This window comes from Myodes glareolus, chromosome 2 (assembly GCF_982192425.1).
Source record: "Myodes glareolus chromosome 2, mMyoGla1.1, whole genome shotgun sequence".
Lineage (NCBI taxonomy): Eukaryota > Metazoa > Chordata > Mammalia > Rodentia > Cricetidae > Myodes > Myodes glareolus.
In genome coordinates, this window is record NC_142027.1 from 124308322 (window position 1) to 124334352 (window position 26031).

The following is a 26031-nucleotide window of genomic DNA, read 5'->3' on the forward strand; positions in this document are numbered from 1 at the left end:
GCCACGCACAACTGCCTGGGTATTCTGCTGAGAAAGAAAATAGTCTGCTACTCCCAGGAGCCCAGAGCTCCTCCTCCCAGCCACAGAGCCAGCAGTACAGACAGCACTCCAAAGGAAGGGTGTGAGTGGCTAAGACTTCCAGGAAGCGTGCATGCCATGAGGAAGGCCTGCACTGGCCGAGACCCCCCCACCAGTCAGGCCTAGGGATCCAGGCTGTTCTCACCTTCATCCGCTCTGCTCTTTCACAGACAGTGCAGTGCCCAGCTTTGTGAATTCCATTGTCTAAGAGAAAGTGGCTTTTAATGTCTAAGTGCTCTGAAGATTAGGGTGGGGCAGGCGTGTACAGAAAAGGAACACCCCTTGGAAAAGGCACACATGCGTGTGCAAGCACACGGAGTGCTTTGTGCTGCCAGCATTCCCAGGGACTTCACTGATCCAACTGTCCGGAACTGTCGGAAATGGCTAAGCCAAGAATTTCAGTTGCGAATATTTCTGCGGTGATTTCGTCTGGAAGTTCTTCTTCTAGGCAGATTTCTGACTCTAGACAGGCAAGAAAAGAAGATCAAATGCCTTTTTCAGGGAAAAAGCCCCTAACAAGAGGGAGTTCTAAAACCCAAGGGGATGACGCTAAGCCAAAGTGGGAGGCGGGCTGGAGAGGCGGCTGGGCCGTTAACAGCACTGACTGCTCGTCCAGAGGACCCCGGGGTGGATTCCCGGTATCCACACAGTGGCTCAAAACCATCTGTAACTCCAGTCCCAGGGGATCCTGCACTCTTTTGGCCTCCCTGGGCGTCAGTCATACAGACAACAAAACACCCACACCCATAAAATAAAACCCTCGAAAACACCCACACCCATAAAATAAAACCCTTGAAAAGAAAGAAAAAGCGGGGTGAAGTAGACAGTATTTTGGGCTAAGGGTCACTTTTGACTCTTGGAACCAGTTCACTGAGGAGGAGAACCCTGTTAACCAAGGTCCTGGCAAACCTAGTTAGACAATAAAAGAAAGTGGTGGCAGGGAGACAGGCCAGGAGTCTGCGTCCGTCCGTAGTCTCAGGAGCTGTGGACTGACCGCCAACTACCCTGGGCTTGTGGGTAGACTTCGCCAGCCCGGGAGGGCCTGGAAGAGCGGTGTGAATTGGCTCTTCCTGAGACTACACTCACACCAGGGACACCTGGGAGTGTCAACTGCTGAGAAGAGGCAGATGCGGGACATTCTTGGGGTACAGCCAGAAGAGGAAGAGGAGTTTTCATTCATTTGATGCTGGGGGCGGAATCCAGGGCTTCGGGCATGTGAGAAAACCTCTACCATCAAGCACACCCCAAGGCTGGCATGACCTTGGGGAACTCGGAGCTGATGGGGAGCCAACATGAAGGATAAAGTGCTCTCCATACAAGTGAGGATCGAGCTCAGTTTCCCAGAACCCATGCAGACGCCCATCAATGGAGAGACCTCTTACAGCTAGCGCCAGGCAGACAGACGGGGATTTGGGGGATGGCTGAGTTGTAAGAACCCCTGTCTTCATGAAAATAGTAGAAAATGATCAAGGAAGATACATGGTGTTCACTTCCGGCCTCCACACTCATAAACAGACACATGCATGCAAAACTATTCACACACATGCAAACAAGAGCACACACCTACACATCAGATACATGTATACATGCAAGAAAAAGAACTAGATGGGTGGGTGAAATTCCTTGTCACCAAGTCTGAAGGCCTGGATTCTATCACGGTGGAAGGAGAGAACATGAACACATGCACGCGCACCCCCCAACCACAGACACAAATGCACACACACACAAAGAGAGAATATAAAAAGACGTAAAAGAAAATGTTTAAGAAAAAGAACTTAGAGCCAGACATGGTGGTGCACACCTGTAATCCTGGCACTTAGAAGGCGAAGACAGGAGGATCAGGAGTCCAAGGCTAGCCCAGGCTACATAAAGAGACCACTCACAAATTAAAAAACAAGAAAGCCAGGCATGCCTACACATCCCTTTACAGCACTCGGGTGGCGGCAGGTGGTTCTTTGAGTTTGAAGCCAGCTTTGGCTACATAGTGAGTTCCAGGCCAACCAAGGCTACATAATAAGACTCTAGCTCAGAAAAAAGAAAAAAGAAAAAGAAAAAGAAAGAAAACCAAACACTAGAGAAAGAGAGGAAAGAAATAGAGGGGCTGGAGAGATGGCTCAGTGGTTAAGAGCACCAAAGGACCTGGGTTCAATTCCCAGCTCCAGGGGATCTGACATCCTCACACAGACACACATGCCGGCAAGACACCAATGCACATAAAATAAAAGTAATAAATTAAAAAAAAAACCAAAGAGAAATGGAGAGAGTTTTAAAGTCCTAGTAGCTTGGAGCTGAGTTTGTACAACCTACCCAGTTGTCACCCTCTCCACATCTACCCTCCAGGGGTGGCTTATGTTCATCCACCCAAGCCAGAAAGATGAACCCAGTGTAATAAAGAAAGGAAAGGGCTGGGCGGTGGTGGCGCACACTTTTAGCCACACCTTTAATCCCAGCACTCGGGAGGGAGGCCGGGCAGGCCAGTCTCTGAGTTCAAGGCCAGTGTAGACAACTTAGTGAGTTCAAGGACAGCAAGGGCTACACAGAGGGAAACCCTGTCGGAGAGAGGGAGAGAGAGGGAGAGAGAGAGGAAGGAACAAGGCCGGAAGACACCACAGGCAAGCAGAGAGGAGTGAATGCTCCCATCCAGCAGACACCGCCAAGGCTCACTTGCTCTGCCATCGCCTAGTCACGGGATTCCCAGCAGACTAACTGTTGTGTGCAGGGTCTTAAGGAGAGTGCTCGTACCAGTCGGGAGGAACAAATGCCCTTAAGTCTATAACAAATTAGTGAGTGGTGGCTACAAGCCCAGACAAAGGCCAAGTACCTCTGGTGGAGGTGGCTGCAGGTTCGGATTTCCACCCCTCAGGATTCAGACCAAACAGCGTCGCGAAGCAGTCATACATCTCCTCCTCTGTCATGTGCTCGCCTGGGCATGGGGGGATCAAAGGAGTCTAGTTAACCCTGGGGCTTCATCTCACATCAGGGTTGAGAACTATGAGATTCTTTTGTTTGTCGTTGTGAGGCTAGGTCTCCTCTATTTGGGCCTCTTGTATCCCGGGTCTCCTTGGCCTGGCCTCAAGCTCTCCATAAATCTAAGGTCATCTTTGAACTCCTGATCTTGCCTCCACCTCCCAAGTGCTGGGATTCCAGATCGGGGCCACCAGACCTGGTTTATATGGTACTGGAGATCCAACCCAGGCTTTGAGCATGCTAGGCAGGCACTCTACAAATGAGCTACGCTTTGGGCCCTTTCCATCTTCCCCGCCTCTGCTTCCCAAGTGCTGGGATTTCAGTTGTGCGCCACCTCTCTGGTTAGAGATCTTTTTTTTTAATTTTACATTTGTTTATTTATTTGTGTGTGTGCACACGCATGCTGTGTATACTGACATGGTGCATGTTTGGAAGTCAGAGGGCAGTTTCGGTTCTCTCCTGCCACTCTGGGTCTTAGAGATTGAATTTGGGTCCCTAGTCTTAGCAGTCAGCACATTACCGCTGAGTCATCTCGCTGGCCCAGACAGCTTAAAGAGATGTACTCTGCCATTTCTTTAGATAGAAAGAGTCCTATTCTGTCACAATACACCCTTATATGGCATTGCAGGGCTCTGCAGGGCTCAGAGATGCTGGGGCTTGTAGGAAGAGGCAAGGCAATGAAGGCTGGGCTCTGCCTTATTTCAAACTTCCTCTGCTCAGAGCCATCCTAGGTTGGCTGCGATAAAAAGTCCCATTTGTCAGATGTGCAACAGTACAAGATGGCCCTCACACAGTAGGTAGAAATAGACGTTCACTGTAGTGTAGTTTGACATCCCAAACCCATTCTAGCCCAAGGAGAGTGATAAACTGGCAAATACATCCCCATTTTACAAGTCAAACTGGGTGTGGTGGTATATGTCTCGAATCCCAGGACTATGGCGGTTGAGGCAGGAGGATGGAGAGGCTACCCTGGGCTACAAAACAACTCAAGGCTAGCCTGGCCTACAGAACAACAAAAGAGCACATGTGAGCATGCTGAGACTGGAAGTCTTGGAAAGTTAAGAGTGAAGCATGCTTTTCTTTAAGTATTTCTTTGCATTTTTATTTATTTATTTTGTGGGTGGAGAGGGGGGCACGTGCCATGGCCTGTGCTTGGAGGTCAGAGTACAACGTTTTCCACCATGTGAGTTCTGGGAGTTGAACTCAGGTCATCGGGCTCTGTGGCAAATACCTTTACCCACTGTGTCATCTTGCTGGCCCATGAGTCACATGGTCCTCATTTCTAGGTCAGGGACCTTCTCATTAACCCACACTTGTCAGATATGCAAGACACTACAAGGTGGCCCTGTCCTATGGCTGTTCGTCATGACAGATGGGGACCCCATGTGTCTGCCTGCCCTAACGAGGCCTCCTCTGCTGGGAATGGCTCAAGGATGTTACCACATGTCCTTGCTTGTGTGTTGTTACCTTTAGTGAGGAGCAAGTTCAGGAAGTCCTCTCTCCGAATAGCCTTTTTCCCTTGGGAATTGGTGAAACCCAACACGTTAAAGCTCTCCTGGATGCCGGCCATGGTGTTACCGAAAGGCGGCCTATGATTAAGATAAACCTTGAAGAAATCCGGCAAGTTGATTTTGTCGATCAGCTTCCCAGTGTCCACATATTCGCTAAACTTGATCTCATTAAACATGTCCTCAATCTAGAGAAGAGAACAGGAAGTGATGCAAAGACTGTGGTCAACACAAAAGATAATTGTTTATGCCACTCGTGAAAGCTGGAGAGGAGCATGAGTTTGTGGGTTGTGTGATGTCCCATCGGGAAGGATGCTGAAGTCCCAACCTTGGGGACCTTATTAGAAATGAGGTCATGCTGGAGTAGGGTGCCTTCCAATCCAATATGTCCATCACGGCACCATGACAGCTTGGAGCTGAACACAGAGTGGTACCATTCACACCTGTTTCCTCATGGTCAGGAAACAAAATGTGTCAGAATGTAGGAGGAGCCCAAAGGAGTCAACCCGACAGCTGTCACTCTGATGATGAGGCTCTGACTACACTGGGAGCCAGCCCGGCAGCTGTCACGGGGAGCATATGGCGCCGACAGCACTGACTGTAGATGCTAGCAGAGGTTAAAACTTTGTTGTGTTAGCACATTCTCGGCCCTGGACTCGGTCTTTAGCATCAAAATAGAATAAACTAATAAATAATTTGTTTAAAGACTTACTTTTTAAAACTATGACCATGCATGTGTACCTCTCTGTGTACACACATGTGAGTTCAGGTACCTGTGTTGACCAGAAGAGGGCGTGGAGTCCTTAGGAGCTGGAGTCCCAGGCGGTTGTGAGCCCACCTGATGTGTGGGTGCAGGAACCAAACTCTGGTCCTCTGCTAGGAGAGGAGAGGGGCGAGCACTCAGCCCCTGAGCCATCTTTCCAGTCCCGAATTTCTATTGTTTTTAAGCCACCTCGTCTGTGGCACTTCGTCCTGCCCTGATGATGTTACACTGTCCATACCATGGGGACTGTATGTCTCTTTCCACCCTGAGGATCACACAGTAGATCAACCACTTCCTCACCCTGGGAAATCTGTGTCAGTCTGTTTTAAGGGTAGGAGCTACTCAGGCTTGGTGGTACACACCTGTTTCTCTGTGGTCAGGAAGCAGTGATACTACCGTAAGTTCCAGACCAATCTGTGCCCACATTGCAAGTTCTGAGCTAGCCAGGGCTAGATAGCGAGATGCTGTTTCAATAAACAAAAGAGTACTTCCCAAACCATGAACATAGAATCTACAAAAATTTAAAACTAAGCTTGGCTGAATGAGTACTTCAATGAGAAACTCAAATATGTGACTTATGCCCTAGTAAATTTCTTTTTTTAATTAATTTTTAAATTTGGTATACATGCCTTTAATTACAGAACCCAGGAGGCAGAAACAGAGGCAGGTGGACCTCTAAGTTCAGGGCCAGCCTGGTCTGCACGACTGGTTTCAGGTCAGCCAGAGCTACATAATGAGACCTTGTTTCAAAAAAAAAAAAGAAAGAATAAAAAGAAAGGAAAGGAAAGAATTCTAAGAAATTCACTAAACCCAATTAGAACTGATAAAAAGTTTCATTGATATTTCAGGGTATGATATCAATATGTATCAATATGGAAAAAATTCGAGCTGGAGAGATGGTTCAGCAGTTAAGAGCAGTGACTGCTCTTGCAGAGGACCCGGGTTTGCTGCCCAGCACCCACATGGCAGATTGTAACCATCTGTAACTCCAGATCTGACGCCCTCTTCTGACCTTAGCAGGCACTGCACACACATGGTGCACACACACACACACACACACACAAAGGCAAAATACTCACATAAAATAAAAGGTTCAATATATGAAAATCAATTGTATTTTTATACAATGAACACAAAGAAGATTAAGAAAATAACTCTCCTGGACCATGGTGGAGTACGCCTTTAATACCAGCACTGGGGAGGAAGAGGCAGGTGGATCTTTGAGTTTGACGCCAGCCTGGTCTACATAGTGAGTTCCAGGACAGCTAGGATTCCGCAGAGAAACCCTGTCTCCAAAAACAAAAACAAAGAAAAAAAAAAGAGAAAATAATTCCATTTCTTTTTTAAATGTATGCATGAGCATGTGTGTGTGTGTGTGTGTGTGTGTGTGTGTGTGTGTAATGTATGGGTACATGTGTGGTACAGGGCACATGTGAAAAAAAGAGGACACCATGTGGGTTTGACATTTATCTGCGGAGCCATCTCACCAGCCCAGTAATTTTATTTCTAGTAGCATCAAATTCAATAAATACTTAGGAATAATTTTAACAAAAAAGGCTTAAGCTCTAAAAACTATAAAATAATGTTGACATTAAATTAAGGGAAAGATTCCCTTACTCGGCACTTGGAAGACTCAATGGTGTTAGGTGACTGCACTCTAGGTGATGATTGGTCACTTGCCTAGCATGTCCCAGACCTTGAGTTCACCCTCAGCTGCACCAGAGACCCCAGCCAGCTTCTTTTGTTATTGTAAAAAGTGACAAGCTGATTCTGAAATTAATACTGCAAGAATCAACAAAATAGTAGAAAAAAGTAGAAGAGACAAAATCGTCGGGATGAAGTAGACTAAAGCTTAAGGGTGCACACTGCCCGCTTCTCAGTTTCAAAACTCACTACCGCCCTACAGCCACCAGTCTGGCGTGGCTCTGGCGTAGTGGCAGACAGTTCACTACCGCCCTACAGCCACCAGCATGGCGTGGTTCTGGAGTAATGGCAGACAGTTCACTACTGCCCTACAACTACCAGCACGGTGTGGCTCTGGCATAGTGGCAGACAGTTCACTGAAGGGAATTTAGAGCATGGAAAGAGGCCAGCAAAATGGCTCAGAGGTTAAGACTGCTTGCTGCTCTTGCAGGGGACCTGAGTTCGGTTGTATCATCTATAATTGGTGGCTCACACCCTGTCATTCCAGACCCAGCACCCTCTCCTAGCCACTGTGCATGCGCACACGTGTGTATGTACACACACACACACACACACACACACACCCCGTGATGCATCTATGGAGGATCCAGAGACAACTTGCTGGTGCTAAATTCCTGCTTCTACTATATGGATCTTGGATACTGAACTTACATCATCAGACTTGTGACTGAACACCTCTACCCACTGAACCATCTTGCCAGCCACAGACGTTTTGCTGTTTTTAGCCTTAAATTTTATTTTTTATTATTCTATTTGAGACAGGGTCTCACTGAGTAGCCCTGACTTGCCCAGGATTCACTAGGTAGACCAGGCTGACCAAAAACTCTCAGAGATCCACCTGCCTCTGACACCAGAGTGCTAAGATTAAAGACACGGATCACCATGGTTTGACTTAATTTTCATTTTTGCTGACCTAGCTTGCGATTCAGTTGCCTCCAGCCAGTTACTCATAACTTTTTAAATTACTTTTAAAGTCACCAACAAACTAAAGGATAAAATCATGGGCACCTGTCCATTCCTCCACGTACTACTTTCCTGAGCCGCCAGGTTTTGTGGAAACACTACCGAAAAATTTCCATCTCCTGCCACCTCGCCGGCTCACTCGGCATTGTTACCAGCGCACGCGTCTCTAAAGGAGGGGTTATTTACTTTCCCTGCAAGGGTACTTAGAAGAAAACGAGATCGTTTACAACCTGTTGCTCTCAAGCTGTTGCCAGCACAATTGCAGCCTGCTGGGGCCTCCGGTTTCATTCTTCCCCTTGCGGAATGTTGCCGCCTAGATCCATGTGTCAATGTTGGAGGGAAAAAGGTGCGACCATTTTCCCGACGTGTGAAGCAGAACTGCTAGATGCTGGCAGCCTGAGCTCTTGGGAAATAGCACTATTGGTTCTGAGGAGCTGTAACTGAAACTGTGTGCACTGTGTGTGAGGACACTGCTTCCTAGTTAGCATTCACCGGGTTTGCAGTTGGCATGACTGCACACTATCATATTCACAGATTATATAGGAATTTTTATGCATATTAAAAAGAGCATATTAACATGTTATGCTGTATTAATAATACAAGGCAAAAATGAGTACTATCTGAAGAAAAACCTTTAATTTCAATCATTTTGAAGATTTATTTATTGTTAATTTATGTGTATGAACGGTTGCTTGCATTATGTTATGTACGTGCACCATGTGTTGACTGGTGACTGTGAGGACCGGAAGAGGGTGTCAGACCCCCTGAAACTGCAGTTTCTGATGACTGTGATCTGTCATGTGGATGTTGGAAACTGAGCCTGGGACCTCTGAAAGAGCAGTAGGTCTTTTATTTTTTTAATAGTTATTTATTTTTATTTTCTGTGCATTGGTGTTTTGCTTGTATGCTTGTGAGGAAGTCAGAGTCCCTGGATCTTGAGCTACAGACAATTATGAGCTGCCATGTGGGTGCTGGGAATTGAACCAGGGTCAGTGCACTTAACCACTAAGCCATCTCTCCAGCCCCAAGGTCAGTAACTCTTAACTGTAGTAAGATCTTAGCCTCTGAGCCACCTTTCCAGTTCCAATTTTAATGATTTTAATACTACTGGGGCTGAGATGGCTCAGTGGCTAAGAGCACTGGCTGCTCTTGCAGAGGACCCGGGTTTGATTCCTACTACCCACGTGGCGGCTCACAAGAGACCACAGCTCCAGTGCCAGGGGATCCAATGCCCTTTTCTGGCCTCTGTGGGCACCAGACACACAGGAGGTATACAAATACACATGCATGTAAAACACCCATATACACAAACATTTTTAAATGATAAGATGCAAAAACTGTTAATGACTCTAATACTGTTAAGATATACACAACACCTTACTTAGTGGAGAGTAAAGTTCAGTGACAATTTTCAGAGAACAGATCTATCTCCAAATACCAACACTGCCACTTTCTGTGTATGGGATCCTGAGTGCGTCACTTAATACTACCTATGTCCAACTTTCTTATCCTGAGAGGGGAGAGTGCTTTATGCTCTGTTTAGTCTGGGTTTATTCTTGTGGGTTTTTTTTTTTTTTGGAGACACGGTCTCATGCAGTCCGAGTTGGCCTCAGTCTTGCTATGCAGCTGAGCATGACCTTGAGCTTTGACCTCAGAGGCGGGTGTCTGCACGCCTGGTTTATGTGGCACAGGGCATCACATCCAGGCCTTCCTGCATGTTAGGGGAGCGCTCTGCCATCTTAGCTACATGCCCAGCCTGTACTGGGTTGTTTTGAAGCATATAAGTAAAGTGTCTGCACAGGGTAGGGACTGAACAGATAGTAATTATACTGTGATTATTATATTTTCCATGTGCTTACTAATTAGAATTCATGTAATTACAATATAAGTTGTAATTCTACGTTAATGACATATGATCAAATTTATAAGTAATAAGTATATAAATTATAATACATATACATTACCGATGGAATATATGATTTAACTTGATTCCAAGGTAGGGGCCTATGATGACAAAGGAATTGAAATGCCTGCATTAGTCATACCCAGAGAGTCCCCAGACCTCAGCGAACGTTGGCGGCACAAAGCACTCAGTAGGTGACTTGCTCTCCCTCTCTCAGAGCCACTGCTTGGCTCAGAGGATAAAGGGCTTGCCGCACAAGGCAGGCTGCCTGAGTTCAATCCCCGATGAGAGAGACTGAATCTAGAAAGTTGTCCCCCGACCTTCACATGCACACATCATGCACACACACAATGATAATGTTGTCACCTTGGCACCCCCACAGTTCCTTCCTGAGCTGATGTGCAGGTGTTAGCGGCAGAGACAGGTTCTGCCGCAGGTCTAAATGAAATGTGTGCTCAGGAGAGCTGTGTGTGTGTGTGGGGGGGGGATGTGGGCCACTTCGTGTCCTCTGTATGTTCTGGTGTGAGGACCACTCTGGAGATTCGGGAGGCCCGGAGGATCACATAGAATGTTCTTCTGTCGTCAGCTGGGCCTTCTATGACGTTATCACCCTGGTCCCTCATCCATCAGCCTGGAGAGGTTTCCTAGTTCTGAGGGCAGCCCCTGTGCCCAGAGATGCCAATTTCATTAGTGTGGGGCACAGAGTCAGTCATACTACTTAAAAGCCATGCTACCAGAGGCTGTGAAGCCTGGCAAGAGTTCTCAGACTGCTCAGACCAAAATGGTCTGGAGGGCTTGTTAACATGGGGGATCCTGACTCAGTGAGCCAGGGGTTGGGGATGAGAATATGGTACTGCACATGTTCAGTAATATGCTTAGAACCATTGTTCTTGACTGTGGAGGAGGAAGTCACAAAGGTGACATTCAGGAAGAAAAGAGTCACGCCGTCACACCAGGCCTGTGGCTTTTGGCCGAGAAAGGACAGGTGGCAGCTGCAGTGCCCGAGATGGCTGTTTGGGTTTGCATCTGTTCCCCTGGGAGGCTGCAGCGAGCGCCTTTCAACTCTGCTTCCTCGGCCTGGCTTTCATATGGGAGTAAACAGTGATAGACTGTGAGGGACACCCTCTAAAATTTGCAAACAGCAGGCCGGAGAGATGGCTCAGTTGAGAGTGATTGCTCCTCTTGTAGAGTCTTGCTCGTTTCTAGAACGTGAATCTGGCAGCTCACAACTGCCTGTGACTCCAACTTCAAAGGCTCTGACCCCTCTTTTGACTTCTGAGGACACTTGCATTCATGTGCACACACAGATGCACACACGTAAATAAAAAGAGAACTGAGCCAGACCTGGCGGCGCATGCTTTTAATCGCAGCACTCGAGAAAGCAGAGGCAGGCAGATGGATCTCTGTGAGTTCAAGGCCAGCCTGGTCTCCACAGTGAGTTTCCGGATAGCTAAGGATATTTAGTAAGAGACCATCTTTAAAAAAGAAAAAAATCACAAAAGCTTCTTTTGGAGTAACCATCTCCTGCCCTGGCTTGTGTGGCTCAGCTTCTAGCACTGACTCGGGTTTATTGGAGGAAGAACATTTCGATTTCTCACCTGACAAATAATTTTATTTATTTACTTATTTACTTAATTTTCTTGATTACTTGTTTGTTTTTCCAGACAGGGTTTCTTTGTGTAACAGCCATAGCTGTCCTGGAACTCGCTAGTCTTGAACTCACAGAGATCCGCCTGCCTCTGCCTCCCGAGTGCTGGGATTAAAGGCGTGCGCCACCACCACCCAGAGAATAATTTTAAACATTTAGACGTTGGCATGTCGGCCCTTGTTGGTGTTGCTACTGCAGTGCCTACGACACAGGGTGGCCCTAGTCCCTCCCACAGGATGCTTTTCCTCAGCCCACTGCTGAGCCCCGAAGGCCTTTGGTTTGCAATCCCTGCTGTCAGTCACAGGAGTCACTGAGGGCTTTTGAATCATGTCTTATAATTACGTTTTATAAGCTCCTTATTAAATGGAGAGGAACATGATGCACTTGAACTGAGGCTATTCCCATTTTCAGAAGAAGGTTCTGGGTGACTGCACGTTCCCTTCCGTGAGAGTGTCATAGGCTCACAGGCCTGGAGGACACCCTCTTCCTGTCGCACTTTAGAACATCCTTGACATGTGGCAGTCAGTCCTCACCGCAGCTCATCCTGGCTGCCCACTCCAGCATTTCCACACTGGTCTGGGGCAGAGGAGTGGGCTCAAGAGGGTGAACCACAGCCAGGCAGATTCTCCGTGCGGCTGTGTCTGGAGACTCCTGGAGCCCTCTGCTACTTACGCTCCCCTCTGCTCTTGAAGCCCAGAGCAGCCTCCTCTCATGCTGGGGACATGAGGGTCTGTCACCCAAGGCCTTGACAGACGACAGACGCTGGAACCGAAACCGCTGAGAGTACTGACCCTTTAACCACTGGTTTTCTTTTACAGAAAAGATCTCCCGCAGAAGGCCAGGCCAGCGTCAAATTGTATGGGTAGCTGGGGATGACTTGAACTTCTGACCCTTCTGCCACCACCTTCAAGCTGGGAGAACAGGTGCCACTGCACCTGGTTCCTATGGCCACACCTTTTTAATATTAGCGAGATACTTTTCATGCAGAATGCCTATAATTTATGCACTTCGACACACAACACAAGCACCAATGTCCTCTTTGAAATCCACAGGTACAAGATTTGTTTTTACCATAGATATTAAAGCATGTCCTTTTGTCTTCGTTGTTACTGTCACTGTTTTGTGGTCTTAGGTATCAAGCCTATGGTACCGCACATGTTCGGTAAGCTATCTGCCTCCCCTTCTATCCGTATTAAGCAGAGAACATTTACCTTTCTCATCAAAAGAAGCATGTTTTGGCTTCTGTGGCATAGCCACTTCTCAGCAGCACTGCGCCTGCACTGTGGGGACGCTCAGTAACATGAGAATGACAATATCTTGTGGTATTGCGACAGTCTATCAGTCTACACGCACAGCTACTAGGTAACCAATGGTGGGCAGAGTCTTCATAGCCTGCGTGCGTGCCTATAAAGACTTTAAAGAGGTGCTCTTGCCTAAATGCCAAGTCCTGTAGCTTACCTCAAAGTCATGAGGGTGAGTTGATTAGGTGACCATGACTCTCAGAAATTCTGGACACTCTGAGGCGCCTAGATGCGTGCTGGTTCCAGTCGCAATATAACAGGGATAGAAATTCCTCTGACAGGCAGATACAGGACTCGCACTTGGCAAGGCAGCTCCACTCCTTGGTACAAGCACGAGAGAACTAGCAAGCTGCACACACAGGAATGTGACTGGAAATGCTCCGGCCTTCATGATAGCGCCACTCATAACAGCGCAATGGCGGGGCAACCCAAACGCTCTGCAAACCATGTACAGACAGATAAATGTGGCAAAGTCACAGGTCTGAAGAGAATATTACTCAGCAATAAAAGGAATAAAGGGGGATCAGAAAGACGGCTCAGCTTTTAGGAACACTGACTGCTCTTACAGAGGGTGTGGGTTCTAGCACTGATATAGTGGCTCATAACTAGCCATAACTCCAGTTTCAGTGGATTTAACTCTTCTTCTGGCCTCTATAACCTCCAGGCATGCACGTGGTGCACATACATACATGCAGACAAAATATTCATTTGGGTAAATAGAACAAGTAAATCCAAAGAATTTAAAAAAAGAACCACCATCACCATCTCCACCATCATCACCATCACCACCACCATCACCACCACCATCAGCACCATCAGCACCATCACCACCACCATCAACACCACCATCAGCACCATCAGCACCATCACCACCACCATCATCATCACCATCACCACCATCATCACCATCACCGCCACCATCATCACCATCAGCACCATCACCACCACCATCAGCACCATCACCACCACCATCGGTACCATTACCACCACCACCATCAGCACCATCACCACCACCATCAGCACCATCATCATCATCATCACCATCATCACCATCATCATCATCATCACCATCAGCACCATCACCACCACCATCAGCACCATCACCACCACCATCAGCACCATCATCATCATCATCACCATCATCATCACCATCAGCACCATCACCACCACCATCAGCACCATCGCCACTATCATCAAAGAAGCTGAAGAGAAGGCTCAGCAATAAAAAGCAGTTGCCCTTTTTAAGAGGACAGAATGCCTTCTTCTGGCCTCTATAACCAACTGTATTCATGTGCACAAACCCACACAGAGACACACAAGTAATTTAAAAAACAATAAGAAGCCAGGCAGTAGTGGCACCTTTAATCCCAGCACTCGGGAGGCAGAGGCAGGTGGATCTCTGAGTTCAAGGTCAGCCTGATCTGCAGAACAAGTTCCAGGACAGCCATGACTGCATAGAGAAAAACATGTCTCAAAAAACAAACTAATAATAATAATAAGTGGTTGGAGGATTGCTCAGCAGCTAAGAACATTTCTTGCTCTTGCAAAAGATCCAGGTTCAGTTCCCAGCACCCACATGGTGGCTCACAACCATCCAAAACTCCAGTTCCAGGGGATGTGACCCCACCTCTTGTCTCTGAGGGCATGCAGGCAAAGCACATACACATATATCAAAAATAAAAAATTAGCCAGGCATGGTGACACATGCCTTTAATACCAGCACTCTGGAGGCAGAAGCAGGTGGATCTCTGTGAATTTGAGGCCACCCTGGTCTACAGAGTGAACTCCAGGACAGCCAGGGCTACATAGTGAGACCTTGTTTAAAATAAAAAAATTAAATCTTAAAAGAACAAGAATGAAGGTCTGATGCATGCTACATTCTGAATGAATCTTGAACGCATCAGGCCGAGTGCACCAAGTGAGGCATATCACATACTGTATGATCTATTTTTACGCAATCAAGAATAGACAAGAGTGCACAGACGGAAGACAGATCGGCAGTTGCCAGGGCTGGGGGAGGAGGGGCAGAAAGTGGCTGATAACGGTGTAGGGTTTCTTTGGGGGATGATAATATCCTGGGGTTGCACAGGATTGATGACTGCACATCTCTGTAAAGAACCCCAAAATCACTGAACTGCACACAGAAAGCAGGTGCATTGTATGGTGTGTGTTATGTTACAGTAAACCCTTTAATAAGGCGGAGCCATAGCAAAAGCAAGCAACACAACTGTTCAATTCTAGAACATTGGCATTTTAGAAAATATATTTTTCCCACCATCACTGTGCTCCATCCAGCCTTTCATAGACACAAAGCTGGTAGAGATGGACACACGCTTGTGTGGAAGCTTCCAGCAGAGGGGATATAAGAAAAGGCACATGCCCCGGGCAGGGTGTGTATGCTTCAGCGGTCAAGTGATTTACCTAGCACAGAAACAAAAAAAATCCCCAGAACTCCGACAACATGCAGGGATTCACGTCTCCACTTCCGGGATTGCTTTCCTTCTTTGTACCAGGGCACATGTGTCAACACAGAACACCGAGTTAGGGTTCAGCCTGTGTGGTTCAAAGTCTGGCTCTGCCCTCAGAAGCAGAGTGGCAAGACAAGTTTTCTTCCTGCTCCAAGCCTCACTTTTACCACCCATAAAATGGGCAGGCCAAATAAAGCAAGGGTCTGCATGCTTCCTGAGGCCACTGAGAGGACCAAACCCCACAGGGCATCCTTCAAGATGCTAGATGCATGCAGAGAGGGCAAGAGGAAAGACCCCCATCTGCCTTGTACTTGGCCTTACAGTGCCATCACTTGCTTTATCCAGAGGCTCTCAGAGATTCTGGGATTTATTTATTTAAATGTTCAGTATAAATACCGTTGCCTTGCAGTCTTTCTGCAGGGAGCTCGCTGGGTGACGTCCTTCTCTAGGACCCGCTCTGCTGGCCAGTTGGCTTCCCCTTGAACACCTCTCTTAACTTTAGGATGGAAACAACCTGATATTTACTTTTCAGAGCAGGGCCCAACATACTAAGTGTGGTGGGGGCTTAATCAGAGGAGGAAAAGTTATGCGCGTGATCGTTTTCTCAAGTTTCTCCCCTTCCATATGGGTGAGCTTGCACCCATTGGCTGCGATTTCTACTCCAGCTGGGACCGGTTCTAACAGATTAGCACACAAGGCATTCAGAGGATCCTGTGTGTTCATCTCCTAGGTTTTTGTTCTGAATACAAAAGCAATATCAACTATATGATGGTCGGTGAAGAAAACCAAACCGCATGAAAACATATGTACTAGCCCCTCCCTCTTCACAACCACACTGCCTGTGTGAGGAGAGGACGGCGGGTAAGCAAGCAGTCTTTTCACAGATAGACCCTGGAGAGAGAGGCTGAGAAGAGCCCAGGAGAAGGAGGCTGTCCCTAGGACGGGAGGTAGAAAGTGAGAGCCTGGTGGGATGGAGACCAGCCAGGGAGTCCCACGGTGGGTGGTCACATGCAGTTTGAGGTAAATAGCTGTTAAGTGTGACCCTTTCTGGCAATTCCAAGAAAGCTCTCTTGAGGGAGTGGGCTTCATGTTTGTGTGCAAAGCAAGGAAGATAGGAGCATGGAACCTGGGGTGACGTGGAGTGCAGAGACTGGGAGGGCCTGGGTCCTCTGGAGGAGACAGACCACGGTCTGCTTTCAGCTGATCCCAGAGGCCCCAGTTGACCTCAGACTGTACGCTATAAAAAGCAGGAAGAGTTATCCCCCTAACTCGCAGCCCCCAGAAATGAGTGTCATTACAGGCTTGGAATCTGTTCCTTCAGGTTAGGCACACAAATATACAAGTAATAAATAATGATAATTACGATTATTCAATGGTACTGGGAATTGAACTCAGGGCCCTCATACATGCTAGATAAATGTTCTACCACTGAAACACCAGTAAGTTCATTTTGAGACAGGACCTCACTAAAGTGTCCAGACAGGCCTTGAACTTATCATTCTCCTGAGTAGTTGGGATGACAGGCCTGCGCTGCCAGCTTTGGCCATACAAGCAGTGATCGAAGAATCTAGAGCCCCCACCCTCGCTCTTGCTCTCCCTCGAGACAGAGTTGAAGATGTATTCCAGACTGGCCTCGGCCTATGTAACTGAGGTCAACACCAGATTTCTTTCTTATCCTCTTGCCTCTGCCTCCTGCGTGCTGGGGTTACAGGAATGCACGTGATTTTATGCGGTGCGGGTACTGGGAACCAGGGCTTTCTGCATGCCGCCCAAAGCGCTCCACTGAGCCCACCCAGCAATTTCACTTTTTAGTGGCTCCTGAGTATAGGCCTGCCTGATTTTGTTGATCCTATTTCCCATCATTGGTCATTATAATTACTCCAATTTTTTAAAAAATTTATTTATCTATTTATTATTGTAGACCAGACTGGCCTCGAACTTGCAGAGATCCTCCTGCCTTTGCCTCTCAAGTGCTGGGATTAAAGACGTGCCCTACTACACCCAGTTGGGATACATTCTTAAAATATAATGTGTTGGGGCTGATGAGATGGCCTAGTAGGTCATGGTGCCTGTCACCAAGACTGACAGCCTGGGTTCAGTTCCTTGGCCCTGCATGGGAAAAGGAGAGAACCAGCTCCAGCAAGTGGTCCTCTGACTTCCACATGTACACCATGGCGTGTGTGTGTGTGCGCGCACATACACACGCACACACACGCACACACAAATACAGACACACACAAATGGACACACAGTTGAAAGGTCAAGCAATCACTTATTTCTTCCCTAAATGCTCCTGTACAATGCTACCACTCCTGAATCTGCCGGGCACGTTAGGGAACTTGGTAATTGTTCCCTCTGTTCTTGCAGCTGAATGAGGCCACTGGGCGCCATTTGCTCATTTACTCATTCATTCAATTAACATTTGCTGAGTGCCTGCTATTGGGGCGCTTGCTGGGGGCACATATGTTTCTACCAGGATTAGCCTTAAATTTATGGAACAAAGAGGTTGCACTGATGTTAATTCGCCACAAAACCCAGCCCAGATTAAACAGTGCTGTGTCAGCAAAATGGAAAGGGGGCTGCAGGGCTGCAGGAGCGAGCACCAGGCACGGAAGATGGCTGGGCAAGGCGACCTGGGGTTCAAAACACAGAATGAAGGCGGGAAGATGCGCTCTTCCTTCAGTCCCTCGAGGCGTGCTCACTGCACGTGCACCTTCTGTAGATGAAAGGGGGGCTAGAAACTCCGTGGGGGAAGGTTGTATTCTTGGGAAATTTGTCTTCAGTTTACCGCATTGACTTCAAGTCCAGAGGTGGCTATGATGACGTATGAAAACAATGAACACTGACTAGCCTTGGGGTGGGGGAGGGGCTATGATGACGTAAGAAAACAATGAACACTGACTAGCCTTGGGGCGGGGTGGGGGAGGGGCTATGATGACGTATGAAAACAATGAACACTGACTAGCCTTGGGGTGGGGGAGGGGCTATGATGAGTAAGAAAACAATGAACACTGACTAGCCTTGGGGCGGGGTGGGGGAGGGGCTGGTTTGGCTTTGCACCTGAGTCTTGTGTGTGCCCAAGCTGGCTAGGCCAACTTTTCCATACAACTTCTCAGGGAATTGGGGTTGGTGGGTGGGGTAGAGGCACAGTTACATAGGAAGTGAAGTTCATGTGCCATGAACTCCAGCAAGAGCCAGGTTTAGAAATGTAAAAGCCCTGAAAAGGTTCTTTTCAAATCCTTTTTAAAAAATCTTTAAAATCACTATAAATCCGACATAAAAACAACATATCAGAAACATCTGGGCAACGAGTGCATCAGCTAATGAAGCCTGCACACTGGCGTGGGGCACATCTGGATCACAGGATCTTCAGCCGTCTCCAAGAGCAAAGGCGTCTGTGTGCACAGTGGGGGTGGTGCTGGGGTGGAACCTGGACCTCAGCCAGGCGAGACCCACACCACTGAGCTGCGCCTCCAGCCCAAGGAGATGTTTTTCTCATTTGGAGTTTTTTGAGGCAGAGTGTTATGAAGCTCAGGATAGCCTAGGACTAACCTCATAGCTGAGGATGACCTTGAACTTCTGAGGGCTGGAGAGAAAGCTCAGTGTTAGCTGCTAGCTTTAGCATAAGTCAATCCCAGGTTCTATCCCCTGCATAGAAAAGGGTGGGAGACCTTGACTCTCAGAGCCTGGAATCGTTTAGCCACAGGAGGATGAAAGATACGGGATGCTTTTCATACACTTACCATCCCCGTGGACTGAGCTAACAGCTAGTTACCTACAAAATCCTTACAATAATCCCAGGATGTGACCACCACCATTGTCCCACACAGAGCTGGGGATGGAACCCACATGCTAGGCAAGAGCTCCATCACTGAGCTCCATCCCAGGGCCTAGGCAGAATCTCAGTTGGGAACCACTCTATCCTGCTCCAGTTCTTACAGTGAACATGAGCGGAAACTAACTGTCTCGGACTCTAGCAAGGGTGGGTGGCCAGGTCTGGCCGCCTGGGCTCCTGGGCAGTGATGAGGTCAGGCACACTCTTACCAAGCAGTGACCAGGGCTCCAGAAAGGAAGCTCTTCTCAGTATCTAGGCTTGTGGTCTCCTAGGCACAGGCAGGGGTGAGGATGGATCACAGCCCAAGGCACAGGCAGGGGTGAGGACGGATCACAGCCCTAGGCACAGGCAGGGGTGAGGACGGATCACAGCCCTAGGCACAGGCAGGGGTGAGGACAGACCACAGCCTGAGGTACAGGCAGGGGTGAGGATGGTCTACAGCCTGAGGTACAGGCAGGGGTGAGGACAGACCACAGCCTGAGGCACAGGCACAGGCAGGGGTGAGGACAGACCACAGCCTGAGGCACAGGCACAGGCAGGGGTGAGGACAGACCACAGCCTGAGGCACAGGCACAGGCAGGGGTGAGGTTGGTCCTCAGCCTGAGGCACAGGCACAGACAGGGGTGAGGACGGACCACAGCCCTAGGCAGCACAAAGGCAAGTGAGGCCAGGAGAGAAGGGTGCTTCCTGCCTCTGCTTCTGAGGCTCTGGCTTCTGTTAAGCTGCATGCTGCCTCTACTTTAGGACTTGGGTTCTTTGAACCAAAACCTGGCATGACTTAGGGACCTGTGACTTACAGCCAAAGAAGATTCCTGACCAATAATCCTGCAGTGTTTGTTGAGTCCTTCATCCTTGACGGTGAGTAGCCCTGGGAAATGCCACTCAGAGCTGGCGTCTGAGGCAAGGGCTTTCCATGCGGGTGTATATCTGAGAGACCTTGGACAGAGGCCACTTCAGCTGGCCTGGCCCCTCTCCTGGCTGGCTATGGTATTCAGACTGTGGTGAGGCCTCATCTCACTTGACGAATGTTCAAAGTAATTCTAATAAAATGTCCAGTTTGGAAACCAAGGTCTAAGAATATTAAACGGTAAGGGTGGGACAAGGTGTCGTTCGCGCCTTTAATTCCAGCGCTCTGTGAGTTTGAAACCAACCTGGTCTACATGACAAGTGTCAGGCCAGAGTTACATGGGGAGACCCTATATCAAAAAAAAAAAATTCAAAACAAAAGTACAGCTTTAAGGAAGAATTAAAACAAAACAAAAAGATAAACGAGCCTGAGTTCCCGGGTGTGGCCTCAGAACAGTGGGCGACTGACACACCAGCGCCAGCTCAAGGAACACTTTTATGTGGGCCCTAGATGCTTCCCTAACCGATGGTCACAGGCGAGTGCTACCACACCTGGCTGGCAACAGGGCCTAAAACTCGTGTTCTACTTGGACTCTGAACCATGGAAACAGATCCATATACAAGACACACACAGAGATGCTCACTGGGTCTCTACAGCCAAATGCTCCAGACAGCCCCAACTTCCGTCAGCTGGGAGAGGAGTCAGCTAGGTCACGCCTCTTAAAGGCATGGAATTTTCACTGAGGAATTTTTACAACCAAGCTCACAAAACAATGGAACCTTAGTATGCTGATGCTATACACATAAACATAGCCTCACTCAACTACATCTGTATATGCAGTCTAATGCTGACGTACAGAGATGTACATATTTATATCACAGGATGCCAAGTCTTTGTTTAAAAATACAGATATGAGTATATCACAAATAAATAATAGAAAAGAAATCACCAAAATAGTAAGTGATTGTCTCTAATAACTTTGAGTTTTTTGTTGTTTTGGTTTTTGAGACAGGCTAGCCTCAAATTTGCTATGTAGCTGAGGATAACTTTGAACCTTTGAAGCTCCTGCTGCCACATCCCAAGTGCTGGGATTACAGGTACAAGCTACCACACCCAGGTTTTATGGTGCTGGGGGTTAAAGCCAGGAATTGGTGCATGGTAGGCAAGGATTCAACCACACAATAACATCATCAGCCCATAGTCCTGTATTGTATATTTTAAAAAATTACACAAATATTTATTTTTATTTTTTAACTTGTTCAAGGTTTTATTTATTTTTAGGAATGTAGTCTGTGCACCATATGTGTGCATTGTCCACAGGGGCTAGAGGAGAGCATCAGATCTCTTGGAACTAGCATTTCAGATGGTTCTGAGCTGCCATGTGGGTGCTGGAAATTGAATCTGGGTCCTTTGAAAAAGCAGTCAGTGTTCTTAACCACTGAACCATCTCTCCAGAACTGAAATTAAATTTTTAAGGTGTGTGTTGTATTAGCTCAAGACCTCACACACACTAGGCAAATGTGTTATTACTAATCTATACCTCAACCCCAAAATATATCCCTTATTGAGATAGTCAGTGGGTAAAGAGCTTTCTATGGAAGTAAGCAAGCATAAGGACCCAAGTTCAGATCCCAGGACCTACGTAGAGCCAGGTGCATCAGCAGCAGCACCTGATACTCCAGCGCTGGGCAGCGCAGAGACAGGTGCATTCTGGGAGCTCACTGGTCAGCCAATTTAGCCAGAAAAGTGAGCTCCAGCCACAGTGAGAGACCCGTTCACAAAATAAATAAAATAGAAATAAATAAATAAATAAATACGGTTGGGGAGATGGCTCGAAGCATAAAAATAATTGCCACTTGCTGGGCGGTGGTGGCCACACCTTTAATCCCAGCACTTGGGAGGCAGAGGCAGGCGGATCTCTGTGAGTTGGAGGCCAGTCTAGTCTCTACAGAGTTAGTTTCAAGACAGCTGGGGTTACACACAGAGAAACCCTGTCTCAGGGAGGGAAAAAAAGTAATTGCCACTCGACAATACAAATCTGGCAACTTGAGTTCAATTCCTAGAACATATGGGAGAACAGACTCCATGAAGGTGTCCTCCAGCCTCCACACATGTATCATGGTATGTGCATACCTCCAACAAAATAAAATTTTAAGCTGGGCAGTGGTGGCACACACCTTTAATCCCAGCTCTTGGGAGGCAGAGGCAGCGGATCTATGTGAGTTTGAATCTCACATGCACATACCACACACAAACTCAAAATAAGTATCTTTCTGTTTGTTTGTTTCAACACAGGGTTTCCCAGTAACCATGGAGCCAGTTCTAGAACTCGCTTTGTAGGTTGGCCTCAAACTCATAGAGATCCTCCTGCCTCTGCCTCCTGAATATTGGGATTAAAGACATGCGCCACCACTGCCCAGTTGCAAAATAAATACCTTAAAAAGAACATAATTCTTTTTCTACAGAATTTCTAACCAATCGGAAAGTGCTTATGACATAATGTACTCTATGAGGACGCAGACAGTCATATATATTCAGTGTAGCAACCATTCACTGTATAAACGCGTAAGTGCCAGGAGAATAGTAGTGACTGTCAGTCTGAGTGGCAGGATTCTAAGTAACTCTTTCTTCATTCCCAGATCTTCTGCAGTGAGGGTGTCTCACATTGCAGCTCAGAAAGGGAATCCTCTAAGTTGTATTTAGAGCAGTTCATGTGAAGAACATACATGGGCTCCTTGACCCTGTCTGGAGTTGCCGGTATTTGGGGATTTCTGCCATGTGGTCAGACTGATGTCTGAGCTAGAGTCAGGACCAGCATCCGCACAGATTCCAGAGTTGCCCCAAGAACATACACTAGGTTAACAGCAACTGTACAGAGGACAACACAGCTCAAGCTCTCTCTGCAGGCCCAGTGATGTGCTCCCTGCCTTGAACACATCATCCCGCTGAAGCCCAGGGTTGTAGTGTAAGACTTTAAGACAATTCTGAAGCCATTTCTGACAATTCCAAACCCTCTCAGCCTCTGTGCCTCAGTGCTTCCCCTCCTCCCCTGGGAACCAAGGACCTAACAGCTACACATGCACGTACTCAGTTCCTGAACAATTACCCATACACGTATGTTTTGACTCAGTCCCCTGGGAAACGGGGTCAAAATGACCTCTTACCTCATCTGATCTGACAATAGTTCTCCAGTCAATTATTGGTATTAGCCCTTTTCGAATAAGCCAATCATAATGGTCAAGGAACAACCCCTCTTGTTTCTATGGGGCCTTCTCCTTTAAAAGTAGACTGTACCAGCTAGTTGGGGTCTCTCAGCTTCCCGAATGCTGGGGGACCCTGTCATGATAGAATTAATAAAATCCTCATGCTTTTGCATCTGCTGTGGTGTATGAGGTGGTCTCTGGGGGCGACTCCTTCTCAGGTTGGACACTAGAGTCCAACAGTAGTCTTTGCCCAGGGAGGGCAGAGGTAGACTAGCCTCACATGCCCAGCTCTGCTCATCAGTTCATCCTCCGAATCTCTGCTTAAGTTGCAGGTTTAGGGCTGGAGAGCTACTCAGTGGTCAGACTACTGGCAGTTCTTCCAGAGGACCCAGGTCTCACATGAAGGCTCACAATTGTCTGTAACTCCAGTTCCAGATGATCTAGCACCCTCTTCTGGCCTGCAAGAGCTCCAGTACCCACATGGTACACGAACATACATGCAGACAAAACACCCATACATATTAAATAAAAATAAATACATCTTTTAAAAATTATGGGTTGCAACCCTCATATGGGATCATGCAATGAACATCAGGGAGGGGCTGCAACAAGCTTGGCAGCAGTGAACGGTTTCTGCAGACCCAACTGAAAATGTGCTCCAAGGCAAGCATGCAGTCAACCCGAGGGGCGCATGGCAGCACTTCCTCTGCAGCCTTGGTTCTGAACACACACGTGCACATTTGCCACCAATGCCACCGTGCCACAAAACACCACAGAGTGCCGTGAAAACCTCAGCTGGGACCCAAGGCTATCTACTACTGCAGGCAGCCGTGTCTTTCCTGCAGAACTACGATCACGTGACTACAGGAAACAAAGACTTTTCTGATTTCCCTATCATTGCTGCTAGGATATGAGTATTACAATATATTTGGAACAGACTCCAATAGAAGTTTGATTTTTTTCTTTGTCCCCTATCCTGAGGATTGAGCCTAGGGCCTCAGGTATGCCAGGCAAGAACTCTGTTGATGAACTAGACCCTCAACCCAAAACACTTGATTTGAGAATTGCTGTTTGAGTTGCTGACTCAAGTTTTATTTTTTTTTAAAAAAAAAACTAAATAAATTTTGATTTGGAATTAGACTTTCCAACAATTCCTAAATGACCCTATGGTTTTTTTTTTTGCATCATGCATTTATGTGAAGCAGTATTCTTGGTATTAATGATCATAAAATCAAATCTCAGCCGCCTCTGAAAAGCACTGAAGCTGCTCTTCATCTTGCAGCATCGGACATTTAGCATTGGACATCTTGCAGCGTTGGACATTTTTTTCGAGACAGGGTTTCTCTGTAGCTTTGGAGCTTGTCCTGGAACTGTAGACCAGGTTGGCCTCGAACTCACAGAGATCCACTTGCTTCTGCCTCCCGAGTGCTGGGATTAAAGGCGTGTGCCATCACCGCCAGGCTGAGATTCGATTCTTTATGTAAGAAGAAATGAGCACAAACATCTCACTAGTATGCAAAATTGTTTTGTCCTCAACAAGTGGTAAAACTGTATGGAAGCCACAAAATTCCTTCCTCATCATTTATTATCAGCAAATGTTTGATTTGTGTAACTATTTTATACACTAATATACCCAGAGTTGTGCAAAGAAGGGTTTGCAGGCTGGGTGTGCTGGTGCACGCCTTTAATCCCAGCACTCGGGAGGCAGAGGCAGGCAGATCTCTGAGTTCGAGGCCAGCCAGGACCACAGAGTGAGTTCCAGAACAACCAGAGCTACATAGAGATCCTGTCTCAAAGGGAAAAAGGGGGTGGGGAGTGCAGGCAGCAAAGGCTTAGGAGGCCCCTCTGCATGTAACAGCACATCCATGGGGAACTCTGCCCGGGCAACGGGCACATCTTCATCCCCAGTCATACTCAGATCACCTGGCACGTTTCCAGGCGGGCCCGTAGTGACTGCTCCCGGAGGCACCTGATATAAATAGCCCATCCTAGCGCTGATCTCGTGTGCGTGTACCTACCTTCTCCTCTGACGGGTAAAAACCGATCGCTCTCATGACAAAAGGGAGCTCCGACAGGCAGATATGTTCTGACACCTGCCTGGTCTCCATCGTATCGATGCCTTGACTGCGAATCTGAGAATAGTAGAAGTAGTCCTCCAGCTCCTGCGTGGAAACAATCAGAAACGGCACACAGTCAGCTCCAGCCAGGAAGGGGGTGTTCTCTAGAAAGCCTATGCCAAGCTTAGTAGGGAGGAGGGGCTTTATGGACAAGCATAGAGGGTTAGTCTCTAATGTCTGCCTTGACAAGATGTCCCCAGGAAGTGTTTGATGACAATTACCCTGTAGAATTTTCCTTCTCTGCCACCAGCCACCAGACCGTAGAATGGGGTCAAGTCTTCACCCCCAAGAGAAACGGCCGCCTCCAGGGCCCTGGAACAATAAGAAACATCATCGTTAGGAAGTACTCACGCATGAAGTCACGGAGCAGTTGCACAGATGGTGGCCTCTGCAGGGTCTCTGTCCCTCAGTGATGAAGCCTGCGACAGAAATTCAATTTCAAGTGTGGAACGCAGCCGTTCAGGGCGCCCACCTTAATTATGGTGATAGGCTCGTTCTGATGACAGGGCAGGTGCCTGGCAATTTGTCTGCTATCTTTGGGGACCACATCTCTCCTGGGGGCTGGGGGAGGCTCCAGTCTGAAACCTCAAACCTCCTGAGCTGATCACACCCGACCAGCACCAAAAGGACGGGGTGCTCTTCAGGTGCACTGCCAGTACTAATTGCTCTCAGAAAAGCCCGGGAGATCACAGGGACCCATGCCAAGTGGATAAAAATAACCCTCTG

At 47.7% G+C, this 26031-nt stretch overlaps 1 protein-coding gene across 3 annotated transcripts in view; it reads right to left on the reverse strand.

Annotated features, from left to right (window-relative positions):
- Positions 1–278: 278 nt before the first annotated feature.
- Cfap251 (cilia and flagella associated protein 251) overlaps positions 279–26031 on the reverse strand; it is a 96532-nt gene continuing 70779 nt past the window's right edge. For 2 of the 3 annotated variants that reach the window (XM_048447304.3, XM_087903649.1), the window contains exons 18-22: positions 25527–25617; positions 25207–25350; positions 4513–4741; positions 2900–3001; positions 279–540 (exon numbers count right to left, since the gene is read on the reverse strand). In XM_048447304.3, the coding sequence (XP_048303261.3) occupies positions 428–540; positions 2900–3001; positions 4513–4741; positions 25207–25350; positions 25527–25617 (679 nt within the window). In that variant the 3' untranslated portion in view covers positions 279–427. Of the gene's footprint in view, positions 541–2899; positions 3002–4512; positions 4742–24451; positions 24663–25206; positions 25351–25526; positions 25618–26031 lie in introns of those variants that run through there. The other variant, XM_085679345.2, reaches the window with a different exon arrangement.